Source organism: Narcine bancroftii, chromosome 7 (genome assembly GCF_036971445.1).
Source record: "Narcine bancroftii isolate sNarBan1 chromosome 7, sNarBan1.hap1, whole genome shotgun sequence".
Taxonomy (NCBI): Eukaryota; Metazoa; Chordata; class Chondrichthyes; order Torpediniformes; family Narcinidae; genus Narcine; species Narcine bancroftii.
In genome coordinates this window covers 180,629,464-180,650,739 of record NC_091475.1, presented here as the reverse complement: position 1 = coordinate 180,650,739, position 21,276 = coordinate 180,629,464, and the positions used below count along the sequence as shown (strand labels likewise).

Genomic DNA, 21,276 nt, shown 5'->3' with positions numbered 1-21,276 from the left:
AGTGGACATTCATTGGTATCGTGATAGTTTATGAAGAAGATATTGGAGATATATTGAAGATGTTATGAAGCACTGACAGAATAAATAGGGAAAATAATTTTCTCTGGCTGGGATAAGATTATTGCATGTTCATGTGGTGATATGACCACCAGCCTACTTCAGGGGCGATCTCGGTACCTGCAGGAAGACCACCTAAGGAGCTGACTCCACCTGGCCAGCTGTCAATCAGCCAACCTGAATAGAAACCTGAACCGGCCCCTCCTGAGCCAGTCACATAGGGAACCACCAAGGCAAGAACTGGTGTTCACACTTTTACTGGAATAAAGTCTGTTGTCCAGTCTTTTGAGTGTTGTGCTTGCTCGCTGCTACCTCAGTGCTCCACAGTTCATAAATTCAAAATGATGAATACAAAAGTTATTTTCTTATTGCAGATTGTATTAGGAACATGGATCTCTTTACCATGTAAGAGACAATTGCATTTTGAGCAGGAAGAAGACAGCAATGGAATTAGCAATCAGGGATTTAATAGTTTGGGATCCATGCAGGTTACAGACTTGAAACCTCCCAATATGAGGAACATGGGTGACACTGAACAACAGCAGAACATAAAATATTACCTCACAATATCCCTCAGGGTAGAAGTCATGTGCTGTATAGGCATAGAGAGGAAGTGGCTAACTAATTAATAAAGTCAAGATTAACTTGTCATTTTCAGATTGGCAATGAATAACTAGTTGAGTGCCTCAGTCTTGGAGCCTCAACTTTCTTTGGCTTGGCTTCGCGGACGAAGATTTAAGGAGGGGGTAAAAAGTCCACGTCAGCTGCAGGCTCGTTTGTGGCTGACAAGTCCGATGCGGGACAGGCAGACACGATTGCAGCGGTTGCAGGGGAAAATGGGTTGGTTGGGGTTGGGTGTTGGGTTTTTCCTCCTTTGCCTTTTGTCAGTGAGGTGGGCTCTGCGGTCTTCTTCAAAGGAGGTTGCTGCCCGCCAAACTGTGAGGCGCCAAGATGCACGGTTTGAGGCGTTATCAGCCCACTGGCGGTGGTCAATGTGGCAGGCACCAAGAGATTTCTTTAGGCAGTCCTTGTACCTTTTCTTTGGTGCACCTCTGTCACGGTGGCCAGTGGAGAGCTCGCCATATAACACGATCTTGGGAAGGCGATGGTCCTCCATTCTGGAGACGTGACCCATCCAGCGCAGCTGGATCTTCAGCAGCGTGGACTCGATGCTGTCGACCTCTGCCATCTCGAGTACTTCGACGTTAGGGATGAAAGCGCTCCAATGGATGTTGAGGATGGAGCGGAGACAACGCTGGTGGAAGTGTTCTAGGAGCCGTAGGTGGTGCCGGTAGAGGACCCATGATTCGGAGCCGAACAGGAGTGTGGGTATGACAACGGCTCTGTATACGCTTATCTTTGTGAGGTTTTTCAGTTGGTTGTTTTTCCAGACTCTTTTGTGTAGTCTTCCAAAGGCGCTATTTGCCTTGGCGAGTCTGTTGTCTATCTCATTGTCGATCCTTGCATCTGATGAAATGGTGCAGCTGAGATAGGTAAACTGGTTGACCGTTTTGAGTTTTGCATGCCCGATGGAGATGTGGGGGGGCTGGTAGTCATGGTGGGGAGCTGGCTGATGGAGGACCTCAGTTTTCTTCAGGCTGACTTCCAGGCCAAACATTTTGGCAGTTTCCGCAAAGCAGGACGTCAAGCGCTGAAGAGCTGGCTCTGAATGGGCAACTAAAGCGGCATCGTCTGCAAAGAGTAGTTCACGGACAAGTTTCTCTTGTGTCTTGGTGTGAGCTTGCAGGCGCCTCAGATTGAAGAGACTGCCATCCATGCGGTACCGGATGTAAACAGCGTCTTCATTGTTGGGGTCTTTCATGGCTTGGTTCAGCATCATGCTGAAGAAGATTGAAAAGAGGGTTGGTGCGAGAACACAGCCTTGCTTCACGCCATTGTTAATGGAGAAGGGTTCAGAGAGCTCATTGCTGTATCTGACCCGACCTTGTTGGTTTTCGTGCAGTTGGATAATCATGTTGAGGAACTTTGGGGGACATCCGATGCGCTCTAGTATTTGCCAAAGCCCTTTCCTGCTCACGGTGTCGAAGGCTTTGGTGAGGTCAACAAAGGTGATGTAGAGTCCTTTGTTTTGTTCTCTGCACTTTTCTTGGAGCTGTCTGAGGGCAAAGACCATGTCAGTAGTTCCTCTGTTTGCGCGAAAGCCGCACTGTGATTCTGGGAGAATATTCTCGGCGACACTAGGTATTATTCTATTTAGTAGAATCCCAGCGAAGATTTTGCCTGCAATGGAGAGCAACGTGATTCCCCTGTAGTTTGAGCAGTCTGATTTCTCGCCTTTGTTTTTGTACAGGGTGATGATGGTGGCATCACGAAGATCCTGAGGCAGTTTACCTTCGTCCCAACAAAGCTTGAAAAACTCATGCAGTTTGGCATGCAGAGTTTTGCCGCCAGCCTTCCAGACTTCTGGGGGGATTCCATCCATACCTGCTGCTTTGCCACTTTTCAGTTGTTCGATTGCCTTATATGTCTCATCCAGGGTGGGAACCTCATCCAGCTCTAGCCTTAGGGGCTGTTGAGGGAGCTGGAGCAGGGCGGAATCTTGGACTGAGCGGTTGGCACTGAAAAGAGATTGGAAGTGTTCTGACCATCGGTTGAGGATGGAGATCTTGTTGCTGAGGAGGACTTTGCCGTCTGAGCTGCGCAGCAGGCTTTGAACTTGGGGTGAGGGGCCGTACACAGCCTTTAGAGCCTCGTAGAAACCCCTGAAGTCGCCAATGTCCGCGCTGAGCTGGGTTCGTTTGGCGAGGCTAGTCCACCACTCATTTTGGATCTCCCGGAGTTTGCGCTGAAGATGGCTGCATGCGCGACGGAAGGCTTGTTTCTTCTCTGGACAGGACGGCTTTGTAAGGTGAGCCTGGTGGGCAGCTCGCTTCTTTGCCAGCAGCTCCTGGATTTCCATTTGCCATTTTCAGATTGGCAATGAATAACTAGTTGAGTGCCTCAGTCTTGGAGCCTCAACTAATTAACATCTAAATTCATGACTTGGATATCTGGACTATTTGTACTGTAGCCAAATCCATTGATGATGCAACTGGGTGAGCAAACTTTGAGGAGGGAAAAAAAGACGGCAAATTCAATTAGGCTAGTGAAGAGAATTGGCAAGACATTTATCACATGGATTATAATGTGGAAAAATATGAAGTTATTAATTTTGGAAGGAAGAACAAATTATCAAAATTGTCTGAATTTAGACTTGAAAACTACAAAGGGATTTGTGATCCTCATACAGGGAATATGAAAAAATTAGCATACAAATGCAGCAAATAATTAAGAATACAAATGGAACATTGGCCTTATTTGTAGTGGGAACAGAGTATAGAAGTGGGAAAGTTTTGTTGCAACTTTACTTAATATTGGAGGGATTTGACCTAAAAATTTAAGAGGGCACCATTTTTGGAGACTGTGCAGAGAGTGCTCACTAAATTGATGGCTGGGATGAACAGTTTAAAACCAGTGGTTCTCAACCTTTTTCTTTCCACCCTAATTAATCCCCATGCCATAGGTACTCCGTGATTAGTAAGGGATTACTTAAGGTAGTATGTGGGTGGAAAGAAAAAGTTTGAAAACCATTGTTTTAATCATACCTCATTGACTCATTATGTGTACGGTTTCATAACTCCAAAGGAAATAGGCCAATGACAATTTTTCTCAAGCAAACTATTTCAGTAACAATTGGGTCCAGAGTAGTGAATCTCAACCTTCCCTTCCCACTCACATACCACCTTAAACAATCCCTTACTAATCACAGAGCACCAAGGGCGTAGGGATTACTTAAAGTGGTATGTGAGTGGAAAGAAAAATGTTGAGAACCACTGGTTTAAAATATAAAGGAAGGTTGAGAGATTTGGCTTATGCTCATTGGAATTTAAAAGAATGAGAAATTATCTTATTGAAACAAAGACTCTGAAAGGGATGTCTGGGTGGATGGGGAAGGAATATTTCCCTTAGGTAAATACAAAAAAACAAACCCCTCCCCCTCCATTTTCACAATATAAATTCATACACCATCAGAGCTCACATTTAAGTTGACCATAAAAAAAAATTCTCAGTGGGGAAGTCACTTGCATTTATATTATAGCAGCATCTATTATTGTCCTTTTTATTATTGCAGTTATAATTGGGCCCCAATATGATCCAAATATGGCTGCCATATCTTGATAAATTTGTCAATGACCTATTTCCTATGCTCTTTTCCAGTTTTGGACTGGATTTCAGAACAATATGAAGTTAAGAAGATGCAGATTTAATAGTATATGTCAACAATGAAACACCACATTTTCTTTCACTTGACATGAGGAGATAATGACAGATCAGGAACTTAGTTGTTATAGATTTTATATGAACCATGACAGCTGCACTTAATTTGGTCTGTTTCAAAGCCTTTCAACCTGTTCCTGCAGACTGGAACAAATCATAGGGTTGTGGTTTACTGACCATCACCATAAATGTGGCCAATATCTTCTTGTGTAGATTCCAGCTGAGTCTCAAGGAATCTGTCCTTTCAGAGTTTTATCTCTAACAATTTAAAAAAAAACAGTAAATGAATGCTAAAACAAGGATTGATCTGCCTCCCTGCTACCTCACTTGATGAGACCTTACTTGGAGTATTTTTAGGCTCCTCGTGTAAGAAAGGATGTGCTAATATTGGAGAAGGTTCAGAAAAGGTTCATAAGGATGATTCCAGCAATGTTAACATATGATGAGCATTTGACAGCACTTGGCCTGTAGTCATTAGAATTTAGGAGAATGAGGGGGGATCTCATTGAAATATTTTGAATGTTGAAAGGCATGGACAGAGTTGATAGATGAAGGTTGCTTCCCATGGTGGAAGAATCTAGGAGAAGAGGTCACAACTTCAGATTTGAAGAGTGTCCGCTTAGAACAGAAATGCATAAGAATTTATTCAGCCGGAGGATGGTAAATCTGTGGAATTTGTTGCCACAGGTGGTTGTGGAGGCCAAGTCATTGGGTGTATTTAACGCAGAGATTGATAGGTTCTTGATTAGCCAGGGCATTAAAGGTCATGGGGAAAATGCTGGACAGTGGGGTTAAGTAGGAAAATGGATCAGCTTATGATTAAATGGGCTGAATTGCCTATTTTTACTCCTATGTCTTATGGTTTCATGGTCTTTCCCCAACTCCAGCCCCTTCCAAAGCAGCCATTTGTTTCTGAAGAATGTACATCTATTAGTTGCAATCCTATAACTGCAAAAGCATTATGTAATTCCCCAATCTTTGGGGCCTTGACAGAGGTTTTTGTATCCTCTTTAACTGCAGGCAAGCTCACATAGGACTGGAAAACACCAATTTTCTATTTGTTTAAGAGAGGCAATAGGGACAAACCAAGAAATTATAGGTTGGTGAGCCTTAGATCTTGAAATTACAGAAGAGGTTTGTTCGGGTTAAAATTTACTCGTATTTGAAAAAGTGTTTATAGTCAGTATGATCTTACAAACTTGACTGAGTTTTTTTGACGTGAAGGTAGTTTAGTGGATGTTGTATACATGAATGTAAATAAAGTATTAACAAGTTCCTGCATGGGAGGCTGATCCAGAAGATTAAAGAGCATGGGTTCCTAGGAGACTGGAAAGAATGGGTTCTAAGCTGGCCATGGAAAACTTAGGGTAGTGGTATTCTGATTGAAGGTCAGTGACCAATGGTACTCTTCAGTGATCTCTTTGATTGTTTGTGGAAACCTCGGCGACTGACGAGTGTTGGAAGCTGTGCTTTGTTTCAGTGGAGTTTAAATTGATGTGGAGTGATAGCTTGAGCAATTGATTGGAGTGATGCAGATAGAATCAGCAGAAAATAAAAAGAAAGCAAGCTCAGGTGGAGTGGACAGTGTGGAGCAGACAGTGTGAGAGTGGCTCAATGTAGGAATGGAGAGTTAGATGCTTTGGGTTGAGAGGCTTCAGCGAACAGAGGCAGAGGACACGCTACAGATAAGGTCAGGTGAGATCTTTTCATAATAACCCAGAGTAGGTAGTGAAGATGGAAGCTAGGGCAGTGGTATGTTTCAATTTCAGGATGTGGGAAATCTGGGACAGTAAAAGGTGCATCCAGTTGCAGATCCTTTCAGTCCGTGTTAGGGAATTGGAGCTGGATGAACTCTAGATCATTTGGAGAGGAAGACAGAGGCAACAAGGAGACAGTCACATCCAAGAGGCAGGAAGCTGGTTGATTATTAGAAGAGGAAAGGGGAACATGCAGGTAGTTCAGGGCACCCCTGTTACCATTTTCCTCAAAAACAAGTACTGCATACTGTTTTAGATACAGTTGTGGGGAACCACAACTGGGACAAGTCCTGGTGTTCATATCTGTGACCCAATATCTGCCTCTTTGACTCAGAAGGGAAGGAGAAGAGGTATAGAGATTGGGGATTCAATAGTTAGGGGGAAGAGATAGGAGGTTCTGTGCACAAGATCGAGGCTCCTGGATGGTATGTTGCCTCCAAGGTTCTTGGGTCAGATTCATCTCACATCAAGTCAATGACATCCTTCAGTGTGAGGGTGAGCAGCCAGAAGTTGTGGTCCATGTTGGCATCAATGACATAGACAGGAAAAGTGTTGAGGGAATATTGGGAGTTAGGAAGGAAGCTAAAAATCAGAACGTCAAGTGTGGACATAACAGAGATTTGGGTGACACAAGAAAAGATTGGCTGATGCAGGTACTGGGGTTTATATGTTTTAAAGGATAGGATGGGAGGTAAAAGAGAGAGTGGGGGGGAGTAGCATTACTAATCAGGTACAGTTTCACAGCTGCAATGAGAGGACATTGTGGATGGAGTGTCTACTTAGATTGGATGGTAGACAAAAACAGGAAGGGAGTGATCAGTTCATTGAACATAGTCTATTGGCCCTCAAATGGCCCTTGGGACACTGAAGAGCAGATAAATGGACAGATTTTGGAATGGTGCAGAAATAACAGGGTTGTTGTTACGGGGAGACTTCAACTTCCCAAATATTGACTGGCACCTCCTTACTGGAAAGGGGATAGATGGGACAGAATTTGTCAGGTGAGTCCAAGAAGGATTCTTGACACAGTAATGTGGTCAAGCCAACTGGAGCAGAGACCATACTGGATCTAGTACTGGGTAATGAACCTGGCCAGGAAGCAAAAGACAGGAAGGACTCATGAAAATTATATGGTGGCCAGGAAGGAACTTAAGAAAATACAGTAGAGCTTGATGGGGGCATGAGAAGGCTTTAGCAAGGAGGATTAAGGAAAACTCCAAGGCATTCTATGCATTTGTGAAGAACAGAAGGATGACAAGAGTGAAGGTAGGGCCACATAAGGATGAAGGTGGCAACGTGCCTGGAGGCAGAAGAGGTAGGGGAGGTTCTAAATGAATACTTTGCTTCGGTGTTCACTAGACAGAGGAACCTTGATCAACGTGAGGCCAATATATTGTATGTAGAACAAGATTATGTGCTGGAGCATGTTGAGATTAAGAAAGATGAAGTACTGGATCTTCTTAAAAAAAAATTAGGATTGACAAGTCTCCAGGACCAGATGAGATTTAGCCCAGGCTACTACAGGAAGTGAGGGAAGAAATTGCTGGGGGGTTGGCAATGATCTTTGTATCCTCCCTTGTCAAAGGGGAGGTACTGGATGATAAGGAAATGGCAAATGTGGCCCACTTGTTTTAAAAAAAAAGGTAATAGGGAGAATCCTGGGAATTATTGGCCAGTGAGTCTTACATCAGTGGTGGACAAACTATTGGGAGAAGCATCTCAGGCACAGGATTTATGGGTATTTAGAGAAGTATAGTCTTCTCAGTCAGCATTGCTTTATGAGGGGTACTCATGCCTCACGAGCCTTATTGAGTGATTTGAGGAAATAACAAAAGAAATTGATGAAGGAAGGTGGTAAATGTGGTGTATATGGATTTTAGAAAGCTATTTGATGGGGTCCCACATGGTAAACTCATTCAGAAAGTAATGAAGCATGGGATCCAAGGAATTAGCTTCCCTGCAGAAAATCAGTGACTCATGGAGCATCTCACAGATCTGTTCTAGGACCCCTGCTCTCTGTAATATTTTATAAATGGTCTAGATGAAGTAGAAGGAGGGGTCAGTACTTTTGCATATAACACAAAGGTTGGAGGTGTTGTGGATAGTGTAGAAGGCTGTCATAGGTTACAATAGGATTTAAAGTTCGGCTGAAAAGTGGCAGATGGATTTCAAGCTGATAAGTGTAAAGTGATGCAATTTTGAAGGTCAAACTTGAGTACTTGGCTAGATTCTTAACTGTGTGGAAGATCAGAGGGACCTAAGGAACCAAATCTATAGATTTCTCAAGGTTGTAGCGCAGTTTGATTGGGTAGTTAAGAAGGTTTATGGTATGTTGGCCATCATTTGTCAGAGGATTGGGTTCAATAGTCATGAGGTAATATTGTAGGTCAATGAAACTTTGGTTAAACCATATTGTGTTCCGTTCTAGTCCCCATATTACAGGAAGGATGTGGAAGCTATGGAGTGGGTGCAGAGGAGATTTATCACAGGATGTTGCCTGGATTGGATCTCTTCTGTGGCAAGATTAGCAGAGCTAGGGCTTTTCTCTTTGAGGCAAAAAAGGATGAGAGGTGACTTAATAGAGATTTACTAGATTATGAGAACCATAGATAGGGTGGACACCCTGCACCTTATTCCCAAGGCGAGAGCAGCCAGCACAAGAGAACATCTGTACAAGGTTGGGGTGGGGTGGGGGGGGGTTTAAGAGGAGAAACCAGAGCTTTTTTTTTTTTTTTTTTTTTACACAGAGTAGTGGGAGTCAAGAATGCATTGCCAGGAGTTGTGGTGGAAGCTGGTACAACAGGAATCTTTAAAATTCTCAAACAGGTGCACGTTAGTGAGGTAGGGAAGGTTTTGTTTTTTAAGTAGGTTTACATACTGTAGGTCGGCACAACATTGTGGACCGAACAGCCTGCCTGCACTGTGCTGTAATGTTCTATGTTATGTAATAATTTAGATAAAAATGTAGGTGGGATGCAAGTTTACACATAACACAAAATTAATGGTGCTGTGGTTAGCTGAGGAAAGTTGTCAAAGGATATAGCATTTTGAGAACCGGGAAGGGAAATGAGATTGAGTTTAATTAAGTCAAATGAGAGATATTGAACTTTGGGAGGTAAAGGGCAAGAGGAAAATGGTGGGATACTTCAGAGTGCTGAAGTACAGAGGGATCCTGGGGTTATAAGTCCTGATCATGTCAGAGGTTCGGATCAGGAGCTCGGGCTACTGATGGCTCCAGAGGGGGTGGAAGTGAATCCATGGACACCTGTTATCTCTGAGGGGACACCCTTTTGCTTCTTTCTCTGACTGTAAGAGCTGTCGACAGCAGACAAAAGTGAATTTTGTGTAATATGACACTTTTTACTACATGACAATAAATTGAATCTTGAATCTTAATGAAGTTAAATGAGTGCAAGAAATGGTTCTATTACTTTGTGTACTTTCAGAATTTGATCAAATGTTTCATAAATTAAACTGAGGCTACTATAATGAAACAATGGCAAAGAGGTTCTGTTTGAAGTACATTAAACTCCCAGGTAACAAGAACACATGCTGGGTGCCAAGGATAGGACAAAGCATTATTTTCAAGAGGAGGGAGGGGGAGAGAGAGAGGGGGGAGAGAGAGAAAGAAATAGAAAGAGGAAAAAAGGTGAGAGAAAGAGGGAGGGAGAAAGAGAGAGGGAGGGAGAAAGAGAGAATTAATTAAAATAAGCAGTATGGCCTAATATCTATTTCAGTTGCAATAAATCTTACTTTAATACTTGGTTGTATTATTTTAAGCTGATAATTGTAACTAATTATTCATATTGATGAAACTGAATAAATCACATTGGTGTCAGTTTGAATTATTTACATTATTTAAGATCAAATCTTGAAGCCACTTCCTCCCCATTGGACAAAATAAAGATAAATCATCAAATTATCCAGTGAAAGGATAAAAATGAAACTGAACATCAACCTGTACCAAAGAAACAAGTATTTTTAGAGATGGAGAGAAATATACTAAGGTGGGGGATAATAAATGCAATGTTGCTAAGTGCTTACTTATTTTTGTGAATCTCCACAAAGATGCAATCACAGATTTCCTCACATCTGCCCTCTGCAACGAGAACAATTTAGAGCAGGTTACTTCTAAAAAAAATACATTTTTGCATTATTCATCAATGCTCCATGTGAATACCATTTTAAGATGTCCATTATTCACTCATTTCTCATTTTAAAATCAAACTAATTAATCATTAAATATCCTCTTACCTTTATTCCAATTAAGTGTATGTGTGGTAATAAATTATATTCATGTATATAAGAGTCTAAAATTAATTGGTCAATATCGTACAGAGGCTGAGATCAAATGCAGTGATGAGGTCCTGCAAAGAGAATTCAGGGAGTTAGGCATTAAGAAGAAGGACAGTACCTCCAGGGTTGTGATCACAGGATTGCAGCCCATGCCATTTGCTCGTGATGTTAGAACTAGGAGGTAACGCAGCTTAACACATGGTTAAAGAGATGGTGCAGGAGATGGCTGGATCATTGGACTCTCTTCCAGGGAAGGTAGGACCTGTACCAGCGGGACAGTTTGAATCTGTTCTGGACGGGAACTAATATCCTGGTGGGAAGATTTACATAGAGAGTAGTGGGTACCTGGAATGCATTACCAGGGGTGGTAATGAAGAAGGCTGGTATAATCGAGTCATAGAAAAGACTCAGACACACACATGGATGCAAGGATAATAGAGGGTTGTGTGAGTGAGGTAGGGAAGGTTTAGTTTGTTGAGTGGGTTTATATAGATCAGCACAACATGGTAGGCTGATAGGTCAGTACTGTGCTGTAATGTTTATGCAGTCCAAATGGTGAGGAATATTGGACACTGATGGAACTTAGATCCTATTTGAAGGTTGTACAATGTATAGAATTTTATACAAATTATTAATAAGATCCTAAATATACTATATTACATATAAATGTCATGCTGCACTTTCACCCTTTTGGTAATGAGAACAGTTTGTATGGGCAATTTCCTTTATAAATGTTAATACAATGAAGAATTAAAAGTTCTACACAGCATCAAAATGTTACTGTTCACCTTTCAAATCATAATGTAATGGAAAATTCAACAAGGAAGAACTGAAAGGAAATGCATGCATATAAATATGTTCAATACAAAATACAACTTAATTTGCAGATATCAGAGCAACTTTAAAGCATGGTTAATTTCTTTAATTAAGTACACTTGCAAAATGAACTTACTATGTGCTCTGTTAAGGTGGACTAGTACACCCATCATAATTCAAATCAGGAAATGTTGAATTATTCAAGGTGACTCAAACTCGATACAAAATAATGCAGATTCCATCTCCCTTTCAAAGAATATTAAAAATGGCACCATTTTACGTAGATTTCAAAATATGTGATATTAATAATGTCTTGTTTTTAATAAATTTAACCTCTTTTTTAATTATCGTTATTTATCAATGTCTATTTAGTACCTGAATAATATTTAGAAAGTTACTTCATTTCTAGTCTGTGGACTATCTTTTGTATGAGTGAATATCCAGCCAGCGTTTTGTAATCCAGCTGGTTATTACCAGGTATTCCTCTGAACTGACCTCAATCAGCATCTAACATCAAAAAAAGAAGTATTCTAATTTAAGCAGGTCAACACGGCAGGGATGCCCACTATCACCCTTATTGTTCGCATTAGCCATAGAACCACTAGCAGAACTGATAAGAACAGAAAATAAAATAAAAGGGATAAAAATAAAAGACAAGGAATATAAAATCAGTTTATTTGCAGATGACGTTATAGTATACTTAACAGAACCAGAAATATCAATAAAAGAATTACATAAGAAATTGAAGGAATATGGAGAAGTGTCGGGATACAAGATTAACGCAAATAAAAGTGAAGCAATGCCAATGAATAATGTGGATTTCTCAAAATTTAAGAAAGAATCACCATTCAGATGGCAAATGCAAGCAATGCGATACCTAGGTATACAAATAAATAAAAACCTCAGCCATCTATATAAACTCAATTATTATCCACTAATGAAAAAATTACAGGACGACTTAGAGCATTGGAAAGACTTACCACTAACACTAATAGGAAGGATAAACTGTATTAATATGAACATTTTCCCAAGGATACAATACCTATTTCAAGCATTGCCAATACACTTGACAGAGAAATTCTTCAAGGAGTTAAAGAAAATAATAAGGAAATTTTTATGGAAAGGGGGGAAACCGAGGATAGCACTAGATAAATTAACAGAATGGTATAAACAAGGAGGCTTACAACTGCCAAACTTTAAAAATTATTATAGAGCCGCACAATTAAGATACCTATCAGATTTTTATCAAACAAGGGAAAAGCCAGATTGGACTAGATTAGAACTAGATAAAATAGGGGAGAAGATACCTGAACATATATTATATAAATGGGATGAAAAATTGGTACAACGTAGGAATTCTCCAGTATTACATCATCTGCTCAATATTTGGAAGAAGATTCATGTAGAAAGGAATAAAACAAATTACCAACTACCAAAACTAATTCTGATGCAAAATCAGCTAATCCCTTTTACAATAGATAACCTTTCCTTTAGAGGATGGGAGAAAAAAGGGATCAAAAGAATAGAAAATTGCTTTTCGGGAAATAAATTATTATCCTTTGAACAAATGAAGGATAAATATAACTCACGATACAGTGTTGGCACACTACCAACTGAAATCCTACTTGAAGGACAAATTGGGAAGCAGTCTGAGGTTACCAGAGGGAAGTAATTTTGAATATGTGATTACAGACACAATGATAATCAAAAAATTTGTAACGAACATGTATATTAAACTACAAAAAAAGGAGAATGAGGAAACAAATGGCAAAACTAAACAAAAATGGGAACAAGATCTAAGCATAAAGATAAAGAAGGAAACATGGGAGAAGTTATGCTCAGGAATTATGAGAAATACAATAAATACGAGGTTACATATAATACAATATAACTGGATACACAGGCTATATATTACACCTCAAAAGTTAAATAAATGGGACCCAACAGTATCTGACAGATGTTTTCGCTGTAAAAAGGAAATGGGAACAACAATTTATGCAATATGGACATGTGAGAAAGTGAAAAAATTTTGGGAAGATCTAAACCAGATATTAAATAAAATCACAAAGCAATATACCAAAAAACCCAGAGATCTTCCTCCTAAGTAACATAAAAAACAAAGAATTTGGACTTGATTTGGATGGTGCACAAAAAAGATTTGTTATGATAGCCCTAGCTGTAGCAAAAAAATGTATTATGTCAGCCTGGAAATTAGAAGATAACTTGAGAATACAACAATGGTATATAGAAATGAATAAATGTATTCCATTAGAAAAAATAACATATAATTTAAGAAATAATATTACAATATTTGAACAAATATGGGAGTCATACATGAAACATAATAGAGAAAACCTACCGAGGACATCTACCACCTAAAATGACAGAAGGAGAAGAGAATGAAAAGAACTGACTCAGTGGAATTTCTTGTTTGTTTTTATTGAGTGACAACATTGTTTTTTTTTGGTTTTTTTTTAATTTTTTTATTTTTCACACCATAAATCACAATAGCCATGATATACACTTTTTCTTTTCCACACATTTACAGTGACTTTTTCTCCCTCCCCCCTCCCTCCTCCCAAGCCACCCCCCCACCCCCCCCCCCTCTCATCCATTTTAGGTATACAATCTAGGTTGCATTAATTCAGTTAGACAATGTTGTCATTCAACAAAAATACACCAGAAATTCTACTGAGTCCATTCTTTTCTTTTCTTCTCCTTCCATCAACTTAGGTAATGTTTGTTCCCGGTAGGTTTTCGCTATTGTATTTAATGTAAGGCTCCCATACTTGTTCGAATATTTCAATATTATTTCTTAAACTATATGTTATTTTTTCTAATGGAATACATTTATTCATTTCTATATACCATTGTTGTATTTTCAAATTATCTTCAAATTTCCAGGTTGACATAATACATTTTTTTGCTACGGCTAGGGCTATCTTGACAAATCTTTTTTGTGCATCTTCCAAGTCAATTCCAAATTCTTTATTTTTTATGTTACTTAGGAGAAAGATCTCTGGATTCTTTGGTATATTGTTTTCTGTTATTTTATTTAATATCTGATTGAGATCATCCCAAAATTTTTCTACTCTCTCACATGTCCAGATTGCATGAATTGTTGTTCCCCTTTCTTTTTTACATCGAAAACATCTATCAGATACTGTTGGGTCCCATTTATTTAACTTTTGCGGTGTAATGTATAGTCTGTGTAACCAATTATATTGTATCATACGCAGCCTCGTATTTATTGTATTTCTCATCGTTCCAGAGCATAACTTCTCCCATGTTTCCTTTTTTATCTTTATATTTAAATCTTGTTCCCATTTTTGTTTAGTTTTACCATTTGTTTCCTCATTTTCCTTTTCTTGCAGTTTAATATACATATTTTTTATAAATCTTTTGATTAACATTGTATCTGTAATCACATATTCAAGGTTACTTCCCTCTGGTAAACTCAAGTTGCTTCCTAATTTATCTTTCAAGTAGGATCTCAGTGAGTTTCAACATTGTTTGATGGGTTTAATGTATCCTATTTTCTTAACTTTAAATGAATGGGAGGGGAGGTAGGGAGGGGAGGAGGGGGGAGAAAACGACACTGTATATGTTCAAGAGGGAAAATGTATGTATCTTAATCAATGTGGTTTATAGTGTGAAAAATAAATTTTTTTTAAAAAAAAGTATTCATTAAAAATCTGGCTCCATCTCTGCAGGAACATTTCTTTCAACGGGAAGCAAAGTTACCTCAGCATTGATCTCAAATTCCAGACCAACTTCCTGTTTAATATACCTCTTGAAAGGAACACACTGTACTAAATGTAATTTGAAAAGAAATTGCTTTACAAAGGCAAGAAAATAATATCATACCATAAAGGAAGAGCAAGTGTAATAATAATGAAAGGACGCTGCAGCAAAAGTGATCATTGTAAATTGGAAAGATACAAGCCAAAACTTCAATGAGCTGAACTCAGAAAATGAATCTTTAGGAGATAACGTTCACTGCCAGTGATATGTAAATACCACCTCAGAAGGTGATCGACTGCCAATATTGCTGCTGTCCACATAAACCCATTCTGTTGTATACAAGCCCTATTGATGAGCAATATGATACTGAGTTTATTGAAATTAATTTGTAAAGTGTACCCAAACCTAAGCCACAAATTCCAAGCTTCGGTGGGCTGCATTCGATCAAAGGTATTTGATAAGGAAGTTCCAGGGTCATAATTTATGTCAATGACAGCCCAAGATAAATATTATGGCAGGGACTTTAAGATTTCTAGTCCAACGTTAGATGTGCTGGTCACCTGCATCCATGCTTCCTGGAATTGTAGAGGAATTTGTTTCAATGGTACATGACTTTTGACCAAAGTATGCCAAGGATTGAAATCACAAATATTATCACAATTTACCTTTCTTCAGTATTTTTAAGCAATGACCATTATTATGGTTCCATATCTTCACACATCCATCTCTTCCTCCTGTAATTAATCTATAGTATAATAAAATTATTGTTCTGTTCTCACATCATAATGTATTGGAAGATTCAACAAAGAATACAGTTCAACAAAATGGCAATCTCTCACCTCCTTCCACTGTCATCAAAAGCCGTGCAACAAACAGCGGAATCACCATGGGCTCTACTGAACTCAAATGCAAGGTTACCTGTGTCAAGGTCCCAGACTTTGATCACCTGAATTAAAGCACAAATAAACTATTAAATTCTTTTCTTTATGAGGGTTTTTTTTTAATCAATTCATGGTGTATAAATTGGGCTTTTAGTTAATTCATTCCATATTTTAATTAAACACCAAATCCCTGTGGCACCACTCATGATGAGTTGCAGGAGACATTATTTTGTTATAGAGTTCAAGGTCTCTGGGACTTTATGCATCAGGGTTCAATGTTCAGACCATTGATTTACAGTGAATGAAGAAATCAAATTCAATTAAAAGTATTTCTCTCTTTGGGCATTGTGATGGATTATGTTACATTTTATATTATATATAGATGTGTTTTAAAGGAGATAAATTGTGTGTTTTTTCAGTGCAGGTCACAAGCAAACACAAATACTTCAAAATAGATCTCATATAAAATGCCAGATCTCTGCTCAAGCCAGACAATCCAGGCTCCCAATGCTTTTGTAAAGACAATGGTAACTGCTTTGCTGAAGGACTTCACAAGTAGATGTTAATTGGACATGCTGTGGAGTAATGGATAATTGTTTTGGAAAGCAACAGATGAATGTACTCAGAAGATAAGATCCGGTGCCGCAGTCTATCTGAAGGCAGTTTGCTGTTTTAGGAAGGTCATGTGGTTTTGCAAGCAGAGAGAGTCAAACAGGTTTTCTCTAAGAGAGAGAGAAAGAATTCAGTTCTACAGTTCAGAAGTTGGGACTGGAACATGACAAGCTTGTGGAAAAACCCCATTTTGAAGATGGGTTGTGAGCGTGGTTGACTGCGTGGTATTTTGCCTGAAATAAGGGAAACAAAAAAGAACACTGTAGTAACCTGGAGAAAAGAAGTGATCATCTGGAAAACCCTGATGGGTCAAGTTTCTTTGGCAAGACACTGAAGTGGCAGATCAGAAGGAATCAGTTATGTGTGTTCAACGAGCAACAAATCTCTCTGAAAAACCAACAAGAACCTTCCTGAGTGGTAACCATTTACCTTTCAAGTACCAAAGCCTAGTGAAGATTCATAAATGTTAAATTCTGTGCACATTATAAGAATTGCCTGATACCGGTGAACTTGAAGGAGTGAGAAGTGAAATTGGACTGTGAATCAAAGAACTTTTTTTTGAACTTATATACACATTACATACACGTGCGCTTAGAATTAAAAGGGGGTTAAGTTAATAGTAATAAGTTAGAGTTTGATCCTGTTTTCGTGTTTAAAGATCATTAAAAGCAACTTTTGTTTAAGTAACCATTTGTCTTGGTGAATTTCTATTGTTGCTGGATTTTTGGGGTCCTCTGGGACATAATCAATTCTATAACTTATTTTTTCTCTAACTTTTGTTTCTTTTATTCATAGTTGTATTCCTTTGCCCAACCTATCCTTTGCCATTTTTAAAGATGAGAATACTTTGCCAATTGGGGTTAAAGTTGCATAATTTGAAGAGTTAAACAGTTTTAACATGTGGTTCTGTGTTTTGTAATGGTTTTGGCCTTTAGAAGCGCTGCAGAACTATTTACTCAAACTTGGGTATGAACTCTAGATTTTGATACAACTCCTGTGGTGATATTAGAGCTTGGTAACTTAGTGAAAGGGATTCTTTCCACTCTCTCCATGGGCATCCCTGAAGAGAGAACATTGTGTCTAACAGAACTTGAAGACAAGGTTGGTATTTGGCCTAATTAGAATACGCATTAGCATTTTCTGTTCTACCTAGGAAATAGCCCTGCTTTAACTGTTAGCAGGCTCTCCCATAAGCTGATGTTGTACTCAGTGTGATTTGGGTCTCCATCCAATATTTAGAAGTAATGATCAAGGGATAACAATAGGAGGCCCACAGCATGAACTATGAACTGAATATTTCATGTACATCCTCATACATGCTCCTGCTCTCTGAGACTCAACACTGAATATTTATTCCCTCCACTATCAACCTAGTGTGGTTGTTGTATACCAGCAACAAAATGTAGCACAATAAACAATATACTGGAGGTTCTTAGATCATTGAGCAGCATCTGTGGGAGAAAAAGAAATGTCAACATTTCTGGCCAGAAACTTTCATCAAGACTGAGAGTGCAGAGGGAGAAAGCTCGTATGGTGAGGACAGGATGAAAATGATTGGACCGGGGTCAGTGGGGGATCAGTTATCAGGGATCAGGGTGAATGATGGACAGAGGCAAATGCTAGGAAAAGGGAGAGAAAGGCAAGGTAAAGAAGGGTCAGGCAGAAGATATCAGACAGGATGGAGAAGAGTGATAAGGTAGAATCTGATAAGAGAAGGTGACGATGGTAGTATCTTGAGAGCTATTGGAGAAGAACAGCTAGGGAAGGACAAATGGGAACAGACCTGAAGAGTGGAGGGAGAAAGAAGAATCCAGAGGAAATGTGGGAGGAAAAGGATGGAGCCAGAGAGGGAGGGGAATGAAGTGGAGGGGGGTATTGTTTGTGGCTCCAGATTCCAGCATCTGCAGTCTTCTGTTTGTCTACAAAATTAACTGCATTTGGTTAAATTTTTCCGTAGTACCTCCCATGTCTGTGCTGTAGCATTCTATGCTTCTCTGGTCCTATGTCTCCGACCCCAATTATCAAGGACAAGCAATTTTTTTTGCTTTCATTCAAAATACATTATATTACACTCCTATAAGGACTTTTTTTTTTAAACAATGAAAAGTATGTATGAACTACATTAATTAGTCTCAATTCGATAATTGTTGATCCATATACTTACCGATCCTTCTGAACAGCTGATTACCTGTCGAAACTCTTTACAGTATATGCAGCACAAAACTGCCTCTTTATGGGAGTTAATATGGTGTGGCTGAGGCAGAGGTCTATAGAGATTAAAGAAATTGGGTAAGAGTGAAGCACCAGTTCAGGTCTGGTCAGCTCAGTCGTGATATTGATGCAATTCAGCTGATAGAAATACTCAAGATTCCTTGGCAGAGGCAAGATTCATTCATTACCATGGAGGGCAACAGAAGCATGCCTACCTTAGTTAAGTATTGCCTTGGTGAATGATAAGGACACAAACAGGAAGGAACCAAATCTATATAGCCTTTCAACTCTGTTTCCTTCGGAGATCATGCTATTTGTTCATATGAGGAATTCTGATAAACACAAGCCCCTCCTGAAGAGTCAACTGCAGATAAAACACTCAGGAAAGTAGAACTCTAAAAATTTCTTCTGATCCCGACCCTGCTTAGTCAGATTATTCAATTCTTGACACTTTCAATTTCACTTTTAAATAGATATTTATTCATTCCTTTTCTTAAAATTACTTCATTGCTATTCTTGTCAGGCACTATTCCACATTTCAAACATAACAGAAAAAACATATTTGATGTTATACATTCAGCATATTTTCTGCTTTTATAGATATGGTTTTTATTGCTGCTGAATGGACTTGAAACTGAGGCATGAATGACAAGATAAAAATTAACAGGAAAGGATATGACACTTGCAAAGTGATGGGAACAGGCAGGGGTGAAATGTGATAGCATGCAGTTGCATCAGTTTCCCCCTGGTATTTCCAGCAGGGACTGATTGAAACCTTAGAATGGTGGAAATAGACTCAGCTCTAGAATCAAGATTCCTTTATTGTTATGTACCTAAATAGATACATTTTGTCAACTTTTACTTGCCAGAAAGGCACTCAAAGAGGGGTCATTAGCCCAGCACCCCATAACAAGAGAAAGAGAAGCGAAAGAGTGTCCCTTCAGAGACACTGAGTGTCTGTGGATTTGCCTCCTGTACCAAGTGTTTGTTGAATCATCTCCTGCACTCTTGCAACCTCCAGTCCATTCCATCAATGAACTCAAACTCCTGGTTTAGAATCTTGATTCCTTTCTTGACCTAAAGGGCATTGAATCTTTGAAATTCTCCATCCAAAATGGCTGTGTATATTCAAGGCAGAGATCAATAGATTTAAGGAAATCAAAGAGTTTGAGATTTGAACAGGAAAGAGGCACGAAGATACAAGATAAGCCATGATTTAATTGAACAACAGAAATGACACAAGAGCCCAAATGGCCTATCCTGCTTCTAGTTCTTGTGTTCTGAAGGCAGGTCAATTGCACAAGTGATTATTATCTCAAGGTTAAGAAAAGAAAGATACAAATTTAACTTCCTTTCAGGACATCCAAAAACACTTTAGAGCTATACTGTTATATAGCAGACAATGTGGCAGTTAATTTATAAAGAGAAAGTTAGGATGTGCAGGGTGACAATTCTACAGTTTGGTCAGTAATCAAACTAAGTAAGAGGAAGAGGATTTGTTTCAAAGGGGTCAGGGCCTTGAACAGCAGAGAATCAAAGTATTAGAAGTTTGGAAGCAAGGTCATAGAGTTGGTGAGGTGAATGATGTTGACGGAGTCTATGCCTGGTTAGAAAATGATGAGATGAATACAGCAGCTAATAGTATGTCCCAGTCTTTCTCATAAAGCCTCATTCGATATTAAAATGTAGTTATCCTGAGAGTGCCCAACAATGGAGGTTCCCAGAACAACATGTCAAGTTTCTCACATCAGTCCAAATGGAGCATTGTTTGGAAAACTAGAGTGTATCATTCCTTGCAAACTGACACAGAAACCTTGTCAAATGGGCTAGAGTGAATTACTTCAGGAAGGCCGATTCCATATTTCAAGAGTACAGAAAAACTATCTTGAAATGGTTGTTATAGCATTCCATCTTGGATAATGCTATCATTTATCTTAGCAGCAAAGAGGCAATTCTGAGGGAAGTTAGAAACAAAGCCAGATTCTCACCTGCTATGGCAGCGCTTCAAGCCCATTACATCCCACAATGCAAAGCCTAAAACCATAAACGGCTGTGATGCTTCACTATCCCGATGAGCTGAACACCTTTTATGCTCGCTTTAAAAAGGAAAATTCAGTGGTACCAGTGAGAATCCTGGCAGAACCAGGATGTCTCTGGGGCCAACATCAGAACTTCTTTCAAGAACCCTCACAAGGCATCAGGCCCTGATGACATATGCCAACAAACTAGCTGGTGTGTTCACAGACATTTTCAATTTCTCATTGCTGCAGTTGGAGGTTCCCACCTGCTTTAAAACAGCAGCAAACATCCCTGAGTAATGAGATGCCTCAATGACTATCACCCAGTATCACTCACATCTACTGTGATGAAATGCTTTGAGAGGTTAGACATAGCCCAGAATTAGCTTGTACCAAATTGAAGATCTGGACCCATTGCAATTCACCTACTGCCACAATTGTTCCACAGCAGATGCAATCTCATTGGCTTTCTACTCACCTAGACAACAGCAACACTTACATTAGGTTGCTTTTCATCAATTACAGATCTGCATTCAACACCATCATCCCTCCTAACTTTCAAAATTATTATGAAGTAGCACAATTGAAATTTATTAATGGGGTGTT

At 39.3% G+C, this 21,276-nt stretch overlaps 1 protein-coding gene across 1 annotated transcript in view; it reads right to left on the bottom strand.

The window, feature by feature from the left end:
- The window catches only part of wdr95 (WD40 repeat domain 95), a 158,042-nt gene that overhangs the window by 22,238 nt on the left and 114,528 nt on the right, over positions 1 to 21,276 (bottom strand). Inside the window, exons 16-19 of the mRNA XM_069891576.1 lie at positions 18,606 to 18,708; positions 15,788 to 15,894; positions 15,614 to 15,693; positions 10,137 to 10,191 (exon numbers count right to left, since the gene is read on the bottom strand). Of these exons, the coding sequence (XP_069747677.1) occupies positions 10,137 to 10,191; positions 15,614 to 15,693; positions 15,788 to 15,894; positions 18,606 to 18,708 (345 nt within the window). The remainder of the gene's footprint in view (positions 1 to 10,136; positions 10,192 to 15,613; positions 15,694 to 15,787; positions 15,895 to 18,605; positions 18,709 to 21,276) is intronic.